Below are 22,233 nucleotides of genomic sequence, written 5' to 3'. Positions count from 1 at the left end.
CCACGCCAACTAAGTTATTGCCATGTGTCATTCAGTTCAACATTTTTAAGGTAAATTTTGGCGGAAGCTAACGGAAGAAGGTAAATGTGCCTCATATGTACCAATTTGGGGTTTTTGGTGACCCAAAAAATAATTTGGGACAAATTTGTGAAAGGTGTGCCAGTTTAGGGGTTTTAGTGGTCCAAAAATTAATTTTGGCTAAATTTGTCATAAATGTGCCGGTTTGAGATTTTTCGTGACATTTACCCAATTCACATTCCTTTTTTAACAAGTATTTTAACTTCGTACTTACTGTGATGCAATTTGATATGAAGTGTGATCATCCATGTTTACGAAATGATGCCGGCGATGTATCTATGATGACAAAATCATCAATTTTTATTGCGGTAACGAGCTCGTTTGGCACCGGCAATGGCGAGAGCAACCCTAGCAATGGCAAAGCCACATAGACGACGACGGGCAACTACTCTCTCCCATGAAGTATTGGGGATTCGACAGATGAAAATTGGCTCAACTTGGAAAGTTTAGGAATATCCATGCTTAATGTGAGCAACCATTAAATGACTTATATTTACTATCACGATCATATTCTTTCTTATTTCCGATTGTTTAATAACTTATAATTAAGCGGATTGAGGCGTATAGAATAAGACTAATCCGATTAAAAGAAGTGAAGCAAAATCCAATGAAGCATTTCGAGGATATTAAAAACCATATTGTTGGTTTCTTTATTGATCAACATAGCCCTAGGGATATACAAAAGGCACTAGGAGTGCATGGAACCGCACCCTCCTTGTTTCTCAGGGAGAACCTGGAGAAGTCTTCCCAACGATCCACGAACCACCACCTCCATCCGAGCCATCACTGCCTGAACGACCGCCACCCGGCTGATGCCCAACACCAAAGCTGCCGCCCGATCCGTACCCATAGCTGAAGCCGCCTTGATCTGCACCACCACCACCTCCACTTCCGCCGCCTCCACCTCTGGCTCTGTTTACGTCCAGTGATGGTGGTCTACGCTGTCGAGGAGGAGGAGATCTGAATGGCGGAAAAGGAGGCAAAGGAGTTCGGGCGGCGGCGGAAATTGGAAGAGGAGCTCGTACAGCTAGGGATGCTTAACGCCACTATCAATAGGAAGAGGAGTGAGCATAGCAGAGCCGAGTGAGATGCCATACTGGAAGGACTACAACAGCAACAAAGAGCGCAATTGCATTTATACGCATAGTGTGCGCGAGGAAAGCGTCGAGCGAGTCGACGGGAAGCCCGGAGGATGCTCGTCTTTTACTTGAGGAAAATGTGCAATTTTCCGGGGAGGGAGAGGGTGGATCCGATCCGATGCTTAAAGCGAACTCGGCAGCTTTCCGTGCATGGGAGACATGTTGGGGCATTTTAAAAAAGAGATATTACCATTTGTTGCGATCTTTGTCTCGAGATAACACAATATAAACTGCATCATTGTTCGACTTAATATGGAGAAAATAGTCTGCTTAATTATTATCTGATTTTCTCCATCGATAAGAGAATTGACACAGAGATATCCTAAAACAGTATAAAAAAAAACCCATTGTAAGCATTAGTTTTTTGGCGTAACGGAGCATATTTTTACCTTAGAAAGACACTTAGGCTCCGTTTATTCGCGAAAAATATTTTTCGGGAAAATATTTTCCTTATTTTCCGCCGTTTGGTTCGTTTAGGAAAATGAGTAAACGGAAAATGTTTTTCTAGTCAAAGGAAAACTTATGCTTAAATTTAGGAAAATGATTTGTTCTTTTGAAAGTCAGAAATTTTTTTCCAAAATATGACTAAGTATCGATGCTTGGACTCGAAATTCTATGCTTGGGCATGAAAATCCTAACATTGATTCCCTGGTCCTGGCATTTAGGACCAAGTCTCCAATAGCCGGACCTGGGTCCACCGAGACCGAGCCCGAGGCCCGAGTGTATATGCCCGGGTCCATCAAGGCCAAGCCTAAACCCTTGGTGCCCGTGCCCGATTCCTCGGCACCCGAACCCGGACCCTTAAAACCATGCTTGGGCCTAGGCTCATAATGGCCATGCTCGGATCCCCAACACTTGACCTCTAGTCCACAAAGGTCATTCACGGATCCTCGGCGCCCGGGCTTAGATCCTTGGTTAATGAAATGTTCATTCTTATAAGAATATTTTAAACAGAAATTCGTACTTTTGATTATTTTTTCTTTTCTTTTTCCTTCTCCCTCGGCCAATGATTGGCCAATTTAATCCTAAACTTTTGCTCTAGTCAATTTTTGCTAAAAATCGCTAATGTGACGGTGTTCCATGTAAGATGGCAAGTGATGATCAGACCGCCGCATCATTAATGTCCGGCAAAAATTTAACGGAAGGAGTACATTGGAATTTTGCATGAAGATTTCAGAGTAAATTGGCAAAATCAAAAAGCTTATAATTGAATTGGCATCCGTACAATAGGTTCAACACTTTAGGGTAGAGGTGAGCATGGTTCGGGTGGGCTTTTCTCATCCTAAAATCGGGAACCGCCCACTAAGAACCAGTTCCAAATTTTGGAACTGGAAATCACCCGTTTGTTTTATGGACCCACCCGAGAATCGGACCGCACACAATCCCTACAAAATTACATTGATCAATTAATATTATAGTCCTCAAGTTTGACTGATGAACAAACGAACGTATTGGGTGGTTGGCCCCAACCCCATCTGCAGGCGTTGTAGACGACGACCAGCTTCAAGAATCTCTCGCAGAAGACGAAGAGAGAGAGAGTCTCCGAGTTCATATGTATCACAAGATGGAATTTGTATACACACATGGATTGCCATATAAGAGTCGTAGAGGCAAGACCGAGTTAGAAAAAAATATGGGGTTGGCCTTAACTGTTTAGAAAACTAAGCCCTTTCCCCTCTCTCTCCTCTTCTTTACAGAGCCACCATCTTCACACAATAGTCGTGCACACTCGAAAATATCATCCCCAATCCCATAATATTTTTTAAAAATATATATATATACCGGTTCGGTCCGGGTGAGCGAACGGGTGGTTCCACGCCTTGAATCGGGAACCGAACGATACTCACCAGTTCCGATAAATTCGAATCGGGAATCGGACTGGTCCCCATGAGAACCATCGGTTCTGGGCCGGTCGGGTCCGGTTCCAGGCGGTTCTCGGTTCCTTTACATACCCTACTTTAGAGTCGATGTTTTTGAGACATCAATATAAGAAAATATGTGACAAAGATGTGTATTCAAGACATGATAAATCATAGTGTTAACAAGTGTTGACACCTATTTTAATTTGCCCAAAATTAATTATGCAAAAATTAGTAATTAAGTTTTAATTCCTAAAAAAAATGTTTTTAATTCCAAGCACATTGCATATGGACATTAGGCACATTTGCATTAGTAGGGCTTATTAGAGCATGTTCTCTTGATTAATTTTCAAATTTAATTTTTTTAAAAAAAATTAAAAAAAATTTTTGGAATGAGCCGGGTTGACTTGGCCCTCTCTTTTTCTTTTTTCCCCTCGCGCGGGCCCAGCCCATTCTTTTCTTTTCTTTCTTTTTCCCCTTTCGCCTGAGCCGAGTCGGGCCCGGCCCAGCTTCTTCTCTTCTTCCTCCTCCCCACCGGCCCCTCTCTCTCTCCCCTGTTCTACCCTGTTTCTCCACCGTCCAACTAATGGGCGATGGAGCGGCCATCCCTATCCGCTCTGAGCAGAGGATGGACAGGGGAGCACGCCAAGGGGGACTGGCATTGATGGCCAGTCCCCTTCTTCCCCATTTCCCGGCCTTTCTTTCTCTCCTTACCCCCTTTTTTCTCGGATGCCAGAGCACCCCCTGCACCGGCCTAAACGGCCACAAAAGTCCCGAGTAGGCATAGGTCGGTGCAGGCCATTGATGGAGGAGATGAGATCAGAGAGAGTGACCTGGTCTTCGCCCTATAAAAACCGGCGAGAGAGATCGAGACGCGGCCGGGGTTTTTGAACAAAAAATAGAGAAAGAGAGAAAAAAGAAGAAGAGAGAGAATCCGAGAGAAAACAGAGAGAGAGAGAAAGCAAACCGAGAGTCCACCGGCCGTGAGGAGGAAGCCAGTCGTCTCCCTGACGCCCCCAGACCAGCCGAAAGCCCCCCTAGAAGCGTCACCAACCGGTGAGCCTTCCCGGCTGAGACACCACCCTGTTTTCCCCTGTTTTTTGGCACGGTTTAGCCGGGACTCGCACCGGCCGTTTCGCGGAAATCCCGGCCCATATCGTTGTTGGTCCCGGCCCCTACTCGCTGTTGAAGGCGAACCGCAGCCGTCAAAGCTGACCGGGTTGCTGGAGAAGGTCGAGATCCCTCGATTTTTAATGTGCCCCCCATCTGCTCGATAAAATGCCTCAAAGAGGCTGGTTTGTTTTTGGCAGCCGGTCGGCGAGCGAGCAGTCGGATGGCGGGCCCAGTCGTCGAAAAAGTTAGGTGAAGTTCATAAGGTAAAGGCCCAGGCCATTGGTGGCCTGGGTCGTCCGGCGAGATCGCCAAATCTCGCCGGCCGAAGCTCCCGCGTGCCCAAACATGCGGGAGCCGTCCCTGGACTAGCCTGCAGACCGGTCGGACCGATCTGCAAGCCAAATAGGGCCGATTCGACCCGATCGAACGGACCCTATTTCATCTTTATTGATCGGACCAGGTCCCGATCAGGCCCGATCCAGTCCATACCCGGGTCAATGACCCGGGTTGACCCCTGGCTCGGGTCGGATCCGGAGATCCGACCCGGGTCAACGCAATGGGTTGGGTCTGTTGACCCGGGTTGGTCCTGACCGACCTGGATCCGCCGATCCGACCCGTTTTAAATATTATATTATTATATTATTTTTAAATTTTTTTTAAAAAAGAAAAAAATTTCGAATTTTTTTAAATTTAAATTAGGGTATAATTCAGGTATAAGTATTGTCTAATATTTTTCTAAATTATGTGACATATCTAAATGTTTTGAATTGTTATTGTATTATTAGTATACATGTTTTTTTTATTAAATTATAATTGCACAAATTGCCATGTTTTAATTAGATAAACCTATAGGGCTATACGGTAATATTTTGAATGTTATTTTTATTACTGTTATGTTATTACTATGCATATTTTTAATTAGAATATAATTGCATAAACTGTTATGTTTTGAATGTCGTCGCCTTAGTGACGGTTAGAATTCTAGACTGCATATCTATCTTGACTGCTAATCGTTAATGATTATGCACTCGCTTGATAACCTCACATGTTAAGAGAAAGGTCCTAAAATCAATCCAAAATTGCCTAACAAATATTTTCTGAAATGAACAGGGTAAAAAGGTACCGAAAGGGCATTAGTTATTCAACTAGTGTAACCAAGTCCCCGAATTCATTTAATCTCTGGTTCGCAGAAGTAAGCAATTCTCCCATTGTCTTGCTTGGGTGTCTAATCGACCCATCATAAACCGATTAGTGGCGACTCCTAGATAAAAACCATTTGTAGGTTAAAAACCTAAATCCTAAGTCGCGATATGGTATGGGCTTGAGAGAGCCCAAGTTAAGTCCCGAACTTAGACTTAGTGCGTACCAGGCGAGACCCTCGTTTTTTGAAAACCAAAAGCGGAGGTCGGTCGCGACAACAAGTTAGTAAATTGAGTCATGCATTTGAGAGCTTCCCAATAACATATGCGAGCCAATCCAAATCAGTGGGAAGATAAAATTCATTCAAGAGACTAAAAACGCAGAAGCACGAACTACAAATTCATTGGCGCAAACACAAGAACATAGGTTGTCTTGTGACAGCCTCAAACCACATAAAAAGTTACACTCAAAACAAGCACCAAAAGTTCGATAACACAAACAAAACACCGTCACACCGACATTGAAAGAAAGCTTCAAAACGCATAAACTCTAGCAGCTTGTATGCTCAATTCACCGTGTTGATTGAGCCCTAGGCAAAACTTTCACCTAAGGAAGAGGAAGAGGAAGAGGACCGCCAGTTCCACCGGGGCCGACACCAAGGCCGTTAAGCCTGCCGAGCCCCCCGAGCAGAACAGTGCCCATGCCCCCCCATGCCACCGACACTGGCACCACCTCCCGCCCCGAAACCGCTGCCCATACCAAAGCCACCGCTGACTTCACCGACCTTGCCGAGCGTTGGCATTACTCCGCTGACGTAACTGCCCATGCCAGCATAGCCACCCATTCCGGCGCCCATCCCGACGCCACCAAGCGGCAGGAAGTTCTTCTGATCGCCCACGCCACTTCCTCCAGTCCCTACCGGTCCTGCTGCCGCCGCATCCGGTGCTTGCAGTTCATTTTGCTCTTTCAGCGTCCGATCGCTGCCGCTCCTCACAGGACGTGCAGCTCCGCCGTGCACAGTGAGGACGAAAAACACCACAAACATGACACAAGTCCTCGCCGTCTTCGGTTCTCCATTAGATTCGATTAGGTGAGGTTGGCGCGCTAGAAGATGCTCCCTCCTGATTTGCTTGGTCTTTGCATGCACGCAGGGAGTCTCTAGCTCGAGCCTCTTTTTATAGGGTGAAGATTGATGGTTGGTGACAGACGCGAGTTATTAACGGAGAGTTTCTTGTAAATGAAAGATTGATCAGCGGTCTCAGCAAACAGAGCCGTCTCGGGAAGGAAATGTCTTTCAATTCTGCTCAGATTTGGTAAATTGGAAACGAGAGAAAATTTATGTACCTTCCTGTAAAAACAAAGAGCAATGGTGGGTTTTCTGAGGCATTACATTTCCAATTTTTTTATGGTGTTAGATTCGTAGGATTTAATTGAGATATGAAAAAGAGAAGCTCCTGACGACAAAACTATTTTCATTGGTAAATTTATGAAAGAGCTAATAATTATTAAAAAAAACTATTGGTAAAAAAGGTTATCGGTATTCTAATTTTCCCAAAACTTATTAGTAATCACCTAGTCCCAACAATTTTATAACTTTTCATTTACTATTTATAAATATCAGCTTTTCTTATCTTCTTTCTTTCCGACACCTTAAATTAGCTAACTCCAATACGAATTCACTACTGACATACGTAATGTCAGTAGTGACTAGTAACTAGTGGCTTCATGATGTTGCCATGCCTCCACTTGCCCACTCCTTTTTTGTGGATTTGCAAATACAAATGAGTACATTGAAAAGGCAACCTCCACCACTTAGCACTAGAGAGGTCATGGTAGGCGGGGCCAGACGAGGCCGGCTCCTCGGATCGGGCTTGACCGTTTGTCTAGATTCGTTACCGGATCGAAAACAATGTCCTTGGGCTCGGCCGACTCGATCCGGGCTATGAGGTCGATGATGGTGCTTAATCATAGATCCTCCACAACTCTTCGAACCTCAGACTTTACCATTGGACGAAAACAGAAGGAACATCAAACTAATCCCACATTAACGCATGATTGTTTATGCTCGATGCAAGCGCACCGGTTGATAACTACTGCACAAGTGTAACGATTGAGTAATAGGCTGGACCTGACAAGGCCTAATCTATTGGGTTTTTTCTTCTTTTCTTTGTGAATTGCAGACTTGGGCTCCTGAAACTGGCGACATCTCTAAACCCCAATTCGAGTCCACAAATGAAATCTTCAGGCTAGGGCAGTTGTAGTACTTGTAAAGTTGTGGACTACAGCAATTTATTTGTGATTAAGGGTGGAAATGAGGGCATTTTGGAGGCAAGCTTTGTGACAAGTGAAATTAGGCCTAGTGGGCTGGGTCCAAGTGTTTGATAAATATCTCGAGTGAAACGGGCCTTCCGGCACGGTTCGGGCCACTCGGGTTGCATGCGCCCTGGGTCCGGCGCGCCCTCGAAAACCACAATAAACCTTTTCCTAAAATGAAAAATTCAATTTTCTTATCGATTTTCAGCAAATCCCATAGCCCAAAAATAGAGGATTTCAAACTCATGGAGGACAAAACACTATACTCTTGAAAACTTCTCAAGAGTGGATTTCCTTGAGTAATTTAGTGACAATAACCATCATATAGGGACAGTTGACATCAATAGAGAAGCACTACAACTCACTCAAAATTCCTTCACTCGGATTCCCACACGGCCTTCCTGACCCAACCGGTCCCATTCACCCCGAGGAAGAACCCTTCCTCCCTGACCAGCCAAACCACCCAGCCACGCCCCGTGTCGCGGCTGGGCTGGAACGCGTGCCACGCCGCGAACATCCTCGTCCACACCGCCTCGCACCGGTACAGTGCCTTCTCCCTGGCCGTCCAACTACATCCCTGCCCTGCGCTCAGCGCCTGGTCGATCACCGCAGCCGAGCCCTCGGGCTTGCAACGGATCTGCATGGCTCGCGTGCCGTTCGGCAGAGCGCTCACCACACTAACAACTGGCTCGTCAACCATCGCTTCGTCGACGTTTCCTGAGAGTTTCCTCGCACTTGCGCTCTTCGTTGTTACCAATACTAAGAGGAGAGCAATGCGAAGAGAAGTCATCGTTGGTTTTGCTTGGGTTTCGATCGATTCGATTTATATACGCGAAAAGAAAGCAAGAACATGGTACCGAAAAAATGGTAACTTCATAAAAGAGTTGCTAATTTAGAAAAATAATTAAACATTGGTAGATAACTCAAACAAGATGTGGTAATTGGAAACTAGTTAATAACTTAATACGACAAAAGCTAGTAATCACTTTAATTTAGAATGATAATTCCATATGAGGGTTGGTGAATTCAAAGACTTTGGTAATTCATGCAAATAAAAGTTGGCAAGTCACTAAAAAAATTGCCAATTTGGAACATATGAAAGGAGTCGGTGATTTCCTAATAGTATTGATAAGTTATTAACATTTTACTTGGAAAAAGGTTACCAATCATTTTTTATTATCATTAGCCTTTTGATACTTGCCAACACTTACTATAGTTTACCAGCAGGTGAAACGAACTCATGTGAGGCTTATTTTTGAAAAATTAAAATTGAGAAAAATGGAATAATTACCGAAAAAGTTCTAAACCTATTGCATTTGTGTCAATTTAGTCCTAAACCATTTCACGTTTTGTTAATTAAGTCCATCTGATCAATTTTACCTCGAAATTGCTGATTACCTATGTGGCATGGCCGGTATTGACATGGACATTTTTTAATAATATTCGGCCAATTTTAGCCAGAAGGGAAGAAATTTTTCCCAAATTTAAACTTCCTAGAAAATGTTTTCCATAAACCGATTAGCTTTCCGTCGTTCAAACGTGAGAAAGACGGAAAATAATTTTCCTTCAAACAAAGAGACTCATCTATTTCGACCTATTCCTTCAAGAATCGGAATTGTCTCTTCTCCTCTTTTGATCTCGTGCTTTTTAACATCAAAAGAGGAATCAATCTTATCCTTACCCGGTGGTGCAATCTAGCATAACAATAATTGATCAATAGCAAAAGAGGAATGAAAAACAGTGTCTTTCCATCAAAAGCAGAACAGCTGGACCAAAAAATTATCACTTACCCCTCTCTGCTTGCAATTCCCCAACTCCAGCCCTCCCCATCACCCATCCCCCAAAAACTTCCCACTCCTCACCCCCCAAAAATAGAGAAAGCTCTCTTCTACGCCTAGCAGTATTGCATTTTTGGTAAGGAAGATACTAAAGAGAATCAAGTAGCAACAAGAGATAAGTTACCCCATAGAACATCTTGCAATGTTCTTCTTCCTGTGATTCCTCCATTGACATAATCGTCATCTGTAGATGCTTTTTACACCAAATGCTTGCCTGTCATGAAATTAACAACATCACTCACTATACAAAATTTCGAAGAAGTGTTTGCTCGTGTGCATTCACTCACACCATGCTAACTTGCAACAGCACGCAAGGCATTCTTCATTCCTAGGTGGGAGTTGGTATTAGGAGCATCATAAGAAAACAAAGCTACCTGGGCCCCAAGAGTAAGGAATGGTGTCAGGCCACCACATAAAGTAGGCTTGAGGAACTTTGTAGCGACCTGTACGATTGCTTTGTGTAATATGCACTGGGTAACATCCAAACAAGTGTAGTCCTCCCAAAATGTCCAGATTGTTGTCAAGGTAAAAATCATGATTTCGCAAAGACCAAGCATGAAAATATTCCCATCTGTTTTCTTAAAGAATTCCAGTGGATCAAATTAGTCATAATGATTAGAGAAAAAACAGCTTGCACGTGCTTTAGTCCTTCAGTCCTTCCATGTTCGAAGCACTTCTCAAGTTAAAGAAGGCAAAAAAGGCATTAAGATAGTATAAAGGAATTAGTCAGATGCACTGAAAGACTGACTAGTCCTTCGGAATAGCACGCGTATTAGGACCAAATAAATGTTAAAATATTCATCTGCAAATTCTTTAAGATTTTGTTTGGAAGATGGGGAGGAAAATATGGGGTGGGTGAGGAAAAATCACAATTTCCATCCAATCTCTCCTCAAAAAATATTTAAATTTTCTGAAATTTTCCACACCCACCTCTCATTTTCTCTCCCTCCCTTCTCTCCCAAACAAAGGAATGTTAAAATTATGAAGGACCGTTTTGAGAGCCGCAGCTAGAGCAATTAACAAAGAAATGTCAAAAATCCAATCCATTGTGCACATACTTCTCCGATCAACCCGGAAGCTTTACTTGAGCATTGATTAAAACTAGAGCAGAAGGCAATGAAGCAGCAGGAAAATGCAATGAACAAAGGCGGAGCATGCTATTTATACCGAACTAAAATTTTACTAGAAGAATGCACTTGATTTGTCGACACAGAGGAACAGCATTCAGAGAGGGAGCTCCTCTGGATCTCAAATTCATCCCCAAGACACTCATTCAAAATGTGCCAAATAACACATCATATCAGACTACCATAATTTGCAAAATTCAAGAACAGCACTACACCCATTCATCGGGAACTTGCAACCAATCAATTCGCTCGAATAAAAAGACAAACGGCGATGCGCAGATAGTTTTAAACATAGACAATGAAGGATTCGATATTACAGCCGCTACTCCACATTGCATTCGATTCCAAGTCCACTTAATTCTCTCAACATCATTAAGCAAAACGACCGAAAAGAAAAGAAAGTAAAAGAAAAACACACTTGGTTCAAGAGGATACAACTAGGCTTTCGACAGCGAAAGCTATGTCAGATTTCTCGCGCAGTTCCAGTTCACCGAGCCCAGTAATAAGCTGAACCCGAGCCTCGACGACCTGCGAATGCATCGGCAAAAAACGAAATCACACACGAGAAAACAGTTTTCCAATCGCTACAAAAAAAACAAAAGCCCATGCAGCTCTCCCCAAGGGATTCATCAAGCTCAAGCATTCCATTTCTCCCTCCAGTTCCCCGGCAACAATTCGGGAGAATCGCTAATGAAGGACAACTTCCGAATCGATCGAAGCGGTGTTCGAAACCGCTTCCGAACTCAAACCGTTCAATCGTAAACCCTCGCGACACGATAAGGCGCGCGAGACCTTCGAACTCGCCGGATCATCATCGGAACCGGACAGCATCGACCGAACGAGACAGCAATCGGACGAGATCGACGAACGGAGTTCGGGACGCGGAGAGCTTACGTCGGAGGTTCTGATGGCTTCGACGGCGCATAGCAGCTCCGCTCTGGAGCTCTCTCTCCATTCTCTCTCTCTCTCTCTCTCTCTCTCTCTCTCTCTCTCTCTCTCTCTCTCTCTCTCTCTCTCTCTCTCTCTCAATTTCAGGTCTGAGATATTTCATTTTCCCGCCATTAGGGAAGCACCTTCGCGCGGGTTGACCCGAACGGGTCACCCGTCCGGGTCGGGTCGGCTAACCGGAGGCGAGATTGCTTATTAAGAAATGCTATAATTGTATTTGTTTCGTGAAAAGTTAATAATTTTAAAAAAATATATGATTGTTTATATCAGTTATTAATATAAACAGACGAAAAATATTTTTATCGTGAGCAGCTATGTTTAAGTATATTTTTTATTGACCCACTCTTTTAAGGATGTGAATAATCATTTCGCCAAAATATTATTCGGATAGCTCATTTTTTACAAAACAAATAGAACAAATGATTGATTTACAATTCCATGTACTTGCAAATTTGTCTTTTTTTGTGGAAGAACAAATGAATTTTAATATACACACCTTTGCTCTTGCTCCTTTTGACTCCCTTGCTTTTCTACTTTTGACTATTCTTAGATTTTGTGGCACCTAACACAAAACACTTAAAAATCGATCAGAATATTCAAATATACAAAGTAGAATTGTATGTAATTTATTTATTACCTTTTTAAAATTAATTTTTTTTTATTTTTAGATTTTACGCCATCACCTTAACCGTTTTAGTGGTCATAGGGACCGCGACCCGATGCCATCGCGGCCCTTGCCTGGATTTGGGCAAGGAGTCACGGCCCTCGCTAGCCTCACCCAGATGCAACCCTCACTGGCCACAAGCGAGGATCGTGGCCCCCGCCTAGCAAAGAAAAGAAAAGTAAAATAAAATAAAAAATCATAAAATTCTAAATAAAATTTCAAAATATTCCAAAAATCATACAACATATCATATCAGTAATTTGACGGAATCAATGATAAATTGACGGAGGCCTTCTAAGTAGGTCTAGAAAAAAATAGAAATAGAAAATTATTTCGAAAGTTCATCGTAAAAGATAACATTATTCGATTCCTTTTCCATGAGAAATTAGATTTTTCGACTGTATAAAGCCCAAAAAAGGGCACCCTCAAAAGTTCACTTCACTCGGTATTCCAAATAGCCTTCTTGACCTAGCCACTGCCATCCCAGCTAAGGTAGAAGCCATCCTCTTTCACCGACCAAAGCACCTTATCGTGGCCCGCATCCCAGCTGGGCTCGAAGGCGGGCCACGACCCGATCTTCCCCGTCCACGCAGCCGAGCAGCTGTACAACGTCTTCTCCTCGACGGTCCAACTGTAGTGCTGGCCCGCGCTCAGCGCCTAATCAATCACGACCGAGTCCTCCGAGTTGCAATGGATGTGCACTGCGTCCGTGTTGCTGGGTAATTCGCTCGAAACATGAACAACGGGCTCATCCTGCACTTCGGTCTCGGCGATGATCGATGCCGACAAGAGGGAAAGGAAGAGGACGAGGGACAAAGTGGTCGTCGCCATTGCCGTCACCGCCGCCGCCATGTTTGTTGTGGTCTGTCTCGAGTTAATTTGGTTCGGTCTCGCTGGTTTATAAGGCGCTATGAAAGAGTCAAAAACGCAAAAGTGAAGATTTCGAAGGCATCACATGGTCGCGATTTTGGAGAGACCAAAGGATTTGTTTCTCTGGATTTTGATGTTGCATTGTTTTGGTTGATTTGTTTCCATGTTTCACCCAATTTTATAATACTAACCAAATTGGCCATATCTTTTGGTAAACAAAGGTTTAGTAATGAGTCTCGACGCACCTAGCATTGCCTATATATTTATATGTTCGGATCCGTGTGTATCAAGTCGTTGAGCGTGTTGATATTCGGATGGTGTTTCGAACGCCAATAAATCCACTTGCGAAGAGGTGTGCGGGTTCCGGGGTAAGTAGTGTATTTACCTTATTCTGGGACCTCTTTATAGGTACGGGGTTTGAAATTTTGAAACACGAAACCTTTCCTACGGGCTCTTAGAACATAAAACCTAGAACTATCGGTTTCATAGATTCCAAGATACCCTATACCATCCCGACATTTTTTTTCAATGGCGCAACTCTAGTTATTAACGCATTATACATTCAACACAAAACACAAATGGATTACATGATAAAGTACACAGTTCATGTCTAATAGTTATAAAATGGGAAAATGATACAAATAGTCCCTGAATTTTGGCTAAATATGCAATTTGGTCCCTGAACTTTTAATTTGTTCAATGTAGTCCCTGTGGTCTCTAAACTTTTAATTTGTTCAATGTGATCCCTGAATTTTTTTGTAGATGTTCAATTTAATCCCATAATTATATGAAAATGTTCAATGTAGTCCTTCCATTAATTCAAGTTTAGGGACTAAATTGAACATCTACAAAAAATCCAAGGATGTGACATTTTGAATTTCAATCCATTTTTGAGATTTATGAAATGAATATATCTTTGACACACTTTTAGTTAAATCTCACTCAGATTTGATCGCTCTTGAAAAGACTAACGAGGGAAAGGCTAGTTAGGAAATAAGTACATGTACCTAAGAACTTGACCATGGACTGACACTTCGACCATAAGGATTGACGAGGGAATATTTTGGGCCATTATAGACCGATCCAAAGATGGTTATGGAATGATTCACCAATGTTATACAATTGGATTACGGGTAATTCCGCTTGACCATTGTATGAATTTAGAACGATCCTAAACATATTCCGAACGATCATGTCCATCGGAACTAGTGATTGACCCTCGTAATTACATGATAACCGAGGTCGCTATGGCTTGAGTAAACTTAAATGTGATTTGATAATTGAGTCAATCACGGGTCGATATGCGTAACTCCTAAAAGCCGCCCGTTAGTTTAAGATACACTAAAGTCGCGATTGATTGATTTTGGCCATTTATTAGAATCCGGATTGGGTATCGAACTTTCAAGATTCCACGACTAATTTATTAGACGTCGTCTCATTTAGCTTGGCCAATTGTCGGGCCACTCGGAAATTATCAGAAAAGCGAAATATGAATCGAGTATTGGAAAAGACCATTTTACCCCTGAGATATTTGAATTCCTTTGTTACATTGAAGGGCAATTTGGACTTTTGGACTTTCCCTCCAATGGCCGAAAATTATGGACAATGGTGCCCCTCTCCTCTTTGCTTATTCCCTAGTTTGCCCTTAGTTAGAGTTAATCTAAACCCTTGAATCTTGGCTTGCTCAACAAAATGGATTCTAGACGAATGGATCTTAGTGGGGTGGTTGATGGGGTTTATAGTGGGGTTGTTGTCTCTCTCTCTCTCACTCTCACCATTCTGATCAAGACACTCACCTCACTCTCTCTCACTTGCTCACTCTTCCTCTCATCTTGTTCGGCCACTCTCCCTCCATCACCGACCAGCCACCTTCAGCCACCATCCACCATCGTGAGCCCCTTTTGTCGCCCTCGTCGCCGCCGTCCGCCGCTGGTGCCGCCGCTCGTCGCTTGTTGGTTGCGGTTTTTTGGGTGCTTGGTTAGCTCTAGCTTGTGTGTAAGTTGCTCTCTAATCCTTGACTAGGGTGATAGGTTGCTAATGGACTGATTAGGGGTTGATTAAGGGTTGTTGATAGGTGGTTTAGTTGTTGGATGAGCTTGGCTTGCTTGATGGTTCATGTTGGTTGAATCTCGGATTCATTACTGCTGTACATCTGTGATTTGCTATTTTTGTGGAGACCTTTGTGGGCCGAATTTGAAGTGGTGTTCTTCATAAAAGTTTTTCCTCACATTTTGAAGTATAACATATATTAAATCTGAGATTTTTGGAGGTCATTTGAGGTCATTCGGGGTCATTCGGAAGTTCATCTTCATACCATATTCAAACTGCCATGGAATACTGTTCACTGACCTTATTGTCTTTCCGAATTTTTATAAATCTTTACAGGTCTCTTTTCAACAAATTTCCTTCACAAAAATTGTTAAGGACATTTATGTCTATGATATATAAAAATTTCAAATCTTTCTAAAGAGATTTGGGTACTGAAAGAGATGCGTTTTGAGGGCCGAGTAGCCTGTTCGAACGAGCTGATTACGGTCCGACTTCTAGTGACAAAAATACATGTTTACAGTTTGAACTGGGTTTTGTGTTCTCATAAGAAATGTTTATCAAGATATTTTCAGCAAAAGGACACTATAAGTGCCATAACTTGTGTACGGCGCTCACTTTAGTGCCAAAATTTTTCGCCGGCTCACTTAAGTGCCAAATCAGAGGAAAAACGATCACTTAAGTGCCAAAAGTTTTTTTTGGATAACTTAAGTGCTAAATTTTTTGAAAAACAATCACTTTAGTGCTAATTTTTTTGAAAAACGATCACTTAAGTGCCAATCTCCGGCGAACCATGTCAGCTTCAGAAATTAATAAAAAAAATGCCACGTCGGATTTCCGGCGACAAATTGTGTATGGCACCGGAGTTGGCACTTAAGTGATCGTTTTTCAAAAATTTTAGCACTTACGTGATAAAAAAAAAACTTATAGCATCAAAGTGAGCGCCGTATACAAGTTATAGCACTTGTAGTATTTTTTTGCCAGATATTTTCTATGACATATCCCGAATTCAGAATTTTTGGAGTTGTTTTACTATTTATTTCAAAAGGAGTTCGGTTGCTATGCATCTGCTAGGGGTGAGCGCGGTTCCAGGGTAAAACCGGGAACCAGACCTGGTGGATCCGTTTCGGTTCCAGGTTCCATGGACAGAGGGTCCGGTTCCCGGTTCCCCATTTTTAGGAACCGGCTGTTCCGATTCCCGGTTCCTATAGGAATCAGAATCGGAACCTGGAACCGGAACTTGGAATCGGAACCAGAACCGGAACCGGAACCTAGAACAGGAACCGGAACCTAGAACAGGAACCGGATCGAAACCGAGAACCGGAACCTGGAACCGGAACCAAAAATATAAACTTAGTATTTAGAAACCCTAATTCCCAAATGCTCCATTCTCCTCCTGAATCACACCCAATCCTCCATCATCGTCCCTCCAAAGCTCTCTCCCGCTTTCGCTTCTGCCTCTGCCTCGCTCCTCGCTCCCGCTTCTGTTTCCGCCTCGCCCTCGCTCCCGCTTCCGCTTCCACGGTTCTCTCCCACTTTCGCCTCGCTCTGCCTTCTTCGTCGCAGGTCCTGTGATCTCCCCACTCAGATTCGCTCCGATTATTCGGGCACGCTGCCGTCTTCCTCCTTTGAAGCTCCATCGCTCTGGTATGTAACGTCTTCAAACAACCCCTCGCCATTCACGCCATAAGTTATGGCGTGTGTCTGTGTTGTTCTCGCTGACGAGCCGTTGGCTCCCCGTGCACTTCTTTATTTTGCGTGAGCGTGTGACTAGAGATATTATACAAGGTTTCGGCTTTCTTCTTGCTTGAATCATAGTGAATCATCTGGGGATGATTTGGCGATGCACCTTTATTGTGAATGATAGGTTTTCTTCTTCTTCTTTTTTTCAAGGGGGGGTGTTTGATTGTATTATATGGAATGGAATTGTATGTTTGATTTAGATTTTTCCTTTTCCATTTTGGCTGTCCTTCGATGTTGTTCGGTTGTAGTTCGGATTAGGTAAGCAATCAAATCTTGGTGTGGGTACTGGATCGAGCTACTCCTGGTGGTACTTGAGGTGTCAAGACTATTGGAAACTATGCTGCGGTGGGCAAGTAAGTCTTTTTCCTTGATTTAGATTGCTTGCATTTGATTATGGCCTCTAGACAGGTAGTAGACGTGCATATCTGCACTAATATCTCATCTTCAAGTTTTCTTTACTCTATGGTGTTTACTTCTTCATGGCGATTGCTTGCTACAGCGAAGGATTGCATGGAAGTAAAATATTCTCGCATATTTTTCTCTTGATTAAACAGTAGAATCAAGTTGTTGTCCTGTGGTCCTTTTAAGGATTTCAATTTTGAGAGCATCTAGAGGGGAACTTCCACTTATGAAAGTTATTTCTTCTCTCCCGCTAAATTTTCTAAAGTCAAAGTTTAAAGTAAAACTATGTGAAACATCTGAGTGATGGCTTATTTATACTTCTTGGACAGTGAGAGTCTAAGGCCCTCTTTGGTTCATGAATTTTCTATTTTCAATTTCCATGGGAGAGCAAAAACTGCCTAGAAAATGTGTTTGGTAGAGAACAGCTTCCAAATCAAAACAAGAGAAACTATATTCAAAATTGAAACTAGAATATATTGTTTGCATTGTTTTCATTTGCAATGCAAACAAGCAAACTATGTTTTCTAGAGAGAATATTATTTTGTATCTATGATACATGTTTTAAGAAAATTAAAAACAAACTAAAAATTGACAATTTTCTTATACCCATTGCATCAACTTTTACTTATGTTTCATCTTCTTCTGTGTTCATGTCTGTTGAGATCGACTTCATTGCTTCTTACATCCATTGTCTCTCTGTAGTATAATTGAGAATGCGCTCTCATTTTTCCCTTTTATTTTCTTTTTTGTCTGTTATCATTTAGGGGTAGCCATTCCTAAATGTCTCTTGGGCCATGTTTTGTCAATATAGCAAGGCATGAGTGTTTGTAGGTACATTTATTTATTAGTATGTGAACTTGAATGATGATGTTTTTTCTCTTATTCTGTCTTGTAGGTTCTGAAGGCACAGTCTGCTGCAAAAGCCAAAGGCTTTTCAGATGTTCTATACCTTGATTGTGTGCAAAAAAAGTATTTAGAGGAGGTTTCTTCTTGCAACATTTTTGTTGTGAAGGTATTCTTATTGACAGAGCAGTTGCCAGTTAAAAATCTGAATAATCTGTCTCAAATTTCTCATCCGTTTTCCTTGAAACGAACTCTAAAGACTTTTCGACTTCTTTAGCTTCATGATTTTGCTGCCACAACAGGTAGGTGCTTGTTGACCTAGAAGTATCTTGTTTTTTACATGGAATGCATGGTAAAACAAACTAAGGTTTGTTTGTTTCACTGAAAGAGCTTTCCTCGTATTAGTTTTCCGGATTTTCACGTGTTTGGTTATTGAAAATGGTTATTCAATGGAAAAACATTTATGGTTAAGAAAAACATCTATACTTAAAATTAGTATGATAAATTCCCGGTTGTGTGTCCAGACTAGCTTGTCTTTCGCCGATGTTGTTAAGAGGGGGATAGCTAGAATATCTTTTACTGTATGCTACTCAAAAAGAGAGAACAGCATATGCTCATTCCATTGCGCTTCCTCAGCATTTCTGTCACGCCTGTTTAGCCAGTATATTCGAGCGCATACCTCAGTACATTTCTCCTTGTTTCCACAGATCTTCAATTTGCATTTTCAGTTGCTGCATTTTGTCCCTGTCATGATGCAAGCTCTGCTCATTTGTTGACTCCTAAAGCTTCCTATTCAAGCAGTTGATTTGACTATTAGAGAACTTCCGCTTGCTCCACTTTTTTAGGGCCTCTATTTCTTTTTGTAGTTTCTTCAGAAAGTGTTCATTTCCATGCCTGGAGTATTCCACGCTGAACTTACTAGCTTTCGACCAAAAAAAAAAGAACTTACTAGCTAACCACATTCATTATTTTCAAGCCAGTATGCTTCAAACTTAATTTCTCTCTTTCTTTTTGCAAGTTCCGCTGAGAGAGTTAGCAAGATAGGACTGCGGTCGGAGTCTATAGCAGGTAATGCGTACGCTTCCACTTCTGGGATGTCACTCTCCAGTCTACGTTGGATGGAGCTCTATCTAGTCTTTCTTTCACATAGGCATCCCAATTCCTATTATTTGCCCGTGTAAATGCGCATCCTTTGCATTCAAGATCCATTATGGCTGCAACTTTGGAATATGGCTGCTTGAGATTCAAATTGCATTTTCTTTTTTGCTGTCTTGTTCTGTTCTCGTGTCGTTTGATTGATTGTTCAAGTGCTCTCGGCTAATCTGTTCTCATGTTGTTTGCTTGGCCAGTGTTGTTTGATTGACATATCAACTATCAAGAATTCAAGATAACATGTCAATGGAGGTTGAGGGATGTGAGGAGATGACTCCGATCACAGAATTTGAATTGTCGGGTGATGAAAATGAAGAAGAGCCATCCCCAACCACGAGTGCGACAAACAAGGTACTTGATTTTCATCGTCCTCCTTTTAATAAGAAATATACATCCGATTGCTAGAATCATTCTGCAAGAATCAAAGATGGGGATGGAAAAACATATAAGGTGAAGTGCATTCATTGTGGGTCTGAGTTAAAGTACAATGTTGCTCATGGTACTTCCATAATGAGGAAACACTTGAAAACATGTAAGAAGTTTCCTTGCAATGTTGATAAGAGGCAGAAATTCTTTGCACCGCGTAATGTAGACTTGGCTGGCAAGGCAGGAGAAGGTTCTAGTACTGGTAGTGTCTTATCGACATGGTCATTTAATCAAGAACGTTGTAGGCAAATGCTTTCTCGGTTCATCATAGTTGATGAACTACCCTTTGCCTTGGTTGAGCGTGTTGGATTTCGCGAGTTTGTCACCGAGTTACAACCTCTCTTTAAACATTTGTCACGTTTTACAGTGGCTAAAGATTGTATGAAGCTGTATTTTTGTGAAAGAACTTGTTTGAAGACTTACTTTGGTAAGATAAATTCTAGGATCGCACTCACGACCGATACATGGAGTTCCATTCAAAACTTGAATTATTTGTGTCTCACTGCACATTTTATTGATGAAAATTGGAAGTTGCATAAAAGAATCATCAATTCTGTGGTGATGCCTAGTCATAAAGGTAGGGAGATTGGGAGAATGGTGGAGAAATGCAACAACGAGTGGGGAATAGAAAAGAAGGTATCCACAATCACCGTGGATAATGCTAGTTCGAATGACGTTGCAATTGGTTATTTGAAGGAAAAACTTTCAAGAGAAAAGTTGTTGATCTTAGATGGTAGTGTTTTACATATGAGGTGCACTGCTCATATATTAAACTTGATTGTTAGAGATGGCTTGACTACGGTACAGGAATCTATTGCACGTATACGAAACGTGGTTAGGTATGTGAGGAGTTCTCCCATGAGAGCCAACACATTTAAATCTTGCATTGAGGGTGAAAAGATTACTTACAAGGGTTCAGTTATTCTTGATGTCGCCACTAGATGGAACTCCACTTACCTCATGTTAGACACCGTCATAAAATTTAGAAAAGCTGAAGATTAGCTTGAAGCTATGGGTATGAAAATGAAAGAGAAATTTGACAAATACTATGGGAGTTTGGATAAAGTGAATATGTTGGTGTTGATTGCGGTTGTGTTGGATCCTAGAGCCAAGTTGAGTTATGTGAATTTCTTGTATGGACAAATTTATGATGATGAATTGAAAGTTAATGAGATGCATTACAAGGTGAAGGACGCATTGGAGCGTTTATATGAATTTTATGAACAATCTTCTCTTGCTTCAAGTGATCGAAATTTTGGTGCCCAAAGTTTGAGTGCTAGTAGTAGTGGTTCCAATGCCGATGCCGGTGGTAGTGAAGGTAACAAGATCAAGAAGTATGACGCCCAAGCTTGGCGAAGAACCTTTATGCACTCGAACCAACAAGTGTGCAATGACAACAAATCTGAGCTTGATCAATATCTTGAAGAAAAAAATGAAAATATTCCTGATCTTGACCTTTTGATGTGGTGGAAGACTAGTGGCTCAAAATATAAAATCCTATCTTTGATGGCTTGGGATGTTTTGTCTATTCCCGTAACTACTGTTGCTTCGGAGTCGACTTTTAGTACATCGGGTCGTGTGCTTGACGGCTTTCGAAGTTCTTTGACTCCCAAAGTAGTGGAAGCTTTGATTTGCACTCAAGATTGGTTGAGAGCCGTTCGTGTGCCGATTGATGTTGAAGAATGCATCGAAAATGCAGAAAAATTTGAGATGGGTAAGTGGTGTTTATATCTTTATATATTGTAATTCCTTTTATATATCTAATAAGTGAATATTTTATTTAATCTTTCTTTTTTTTAGATATGGATTGTCTGAATGAGGAGATTATCATCGGTAAATAGAGTTTACCAGTTGAAGCGGAATGAATATATGTGGTAGGCTTTCTAATACTTATTTTATTATATCAATAAATTGATATGGATTGTCTTAATACTTTGGTTGTCTTTGAAGGAGCAGCTAAGGTCGTGTTATTTGTGATTCAGCCAATTATTTGTGCGTGCCTTTGACCTCGCGGTTGTTTAAAGGAGGAAGAAATTTAATGCCGGAAGGGTTACCGAAGAAGCTTTTGGTCTTCTGCTTTTGTGCTTTTGCAGCATGTATAGGAGAAAGGTCAGATCAGATGTGAATGCTATTGAAATGAAGTAGGACTTGGAGCCGTTTTTGGGAGAAAGGTGCCTAGTTTGAAAAGATTTGACAGCTGGTCTTTTTTTTAGATATGGATTGTTGAGAAAAATGTGGCATCTTACCTTGGAATTTAAAGTCATATGTATTGCATCCCAACAATTGCTATTTATCGTTCTATCCCCTTTCTTTTAAGAAAAATGTGACTTTTCAATAACTAGTCTTTTGTATTCTTTTTTATGAATGTTCATTTTCGTTTTGATCAACTAAAAATAAAAAAAAATAAAAAAAATAAGAACATGTTGGAACCTGAAACCGACCCTAGAACTTGTAACAGGGTAGGTTCCAGGTTCCAGGTTCCAGGTTCCAACGGGTAGGTTCTAGATTCCAAAAAATGAGGAACATGTACCC

General features: G+C 41.8%; 2 protein-coding genes and 1 long non-coding RNA gene across 3 annotated transcripts; 1 reads left to right on the top strand and 2 right to left on the bottom strand.

Moving 5' to 3' along the window:
• Positions 1 to 5,993: 5,993 nt before the first annotated feature.
• Positions 5,994 to 6,374, bottom strand: LOC115666404 (uncharacterized). The gene has a single exon (XM_030588138.1). The coding sequence runs from the start codon at positions 6,372 to 6,374 to the stop codon at positions 5,994 to 5,996; it is 381 nt and encodes a 126-aa protein (XP_030443998.1).
• Positions 6,375 to 9,512: 3,138 nt separating this feature from the next.
• Positions 9,513 to 11,303, bottom strand: LOC130134889 (uncharacterized). The gene is made up of 3 exons (XM_056302713.1): positions 11,043 to 11,303; positions 9,855 to 9,989; positions 9,513 to 9,694 (listed from the first exon to the last, which is right to left on the bottom strand). Exons 1-3 carry the CDS (start codon positions 11,145 to 11,147, stop codon positions 9,569 to 9,571), a joined length of 366 nt encoding a protein of 121 aa, XP_056158688.1. The 5' UTR covers positions 11,148 to 11,303; the 3' UTR covers positions 9,513 to 9,568.
• A 7,769-nt stretch (positions 11,304 to 19,072) lies between these two features.
• LOC130139673 (uncharacterized) lies at positions 19,073 to 19,627 on the top strand. The gene is made up of 2 exons (XR_008817787.1): positions 19,073 to 19,191; positions 19,473 to 19,627. It is a non-coding gene; the product is annotated as an uncharacterized LOC130139673 (long non-coding RNA).
• The last annotated feature ends 2,606 nt before the right edge of the window (positions 19,628 to 22,233 follow it).

Source organism: Syzygium oleosum, unplaced genomic scaffold (assembly GCF_021117445.2).
Source record: "Syzygium oleosum isolate NSW1041296 unplaced genomic scaffold, Sole_v2.1 Sole_v2.01, whole genome shotgun sequence".
NCBI lineage: Eukaryota > Viridiplantae > Streptophyta > Magnoliopsida > Myrtales > Myrtaceae > Syzygium > Syzygium oleosum.
This window is presented reverse-complemented; position numbering and strand designations above follow the sequence as displayed.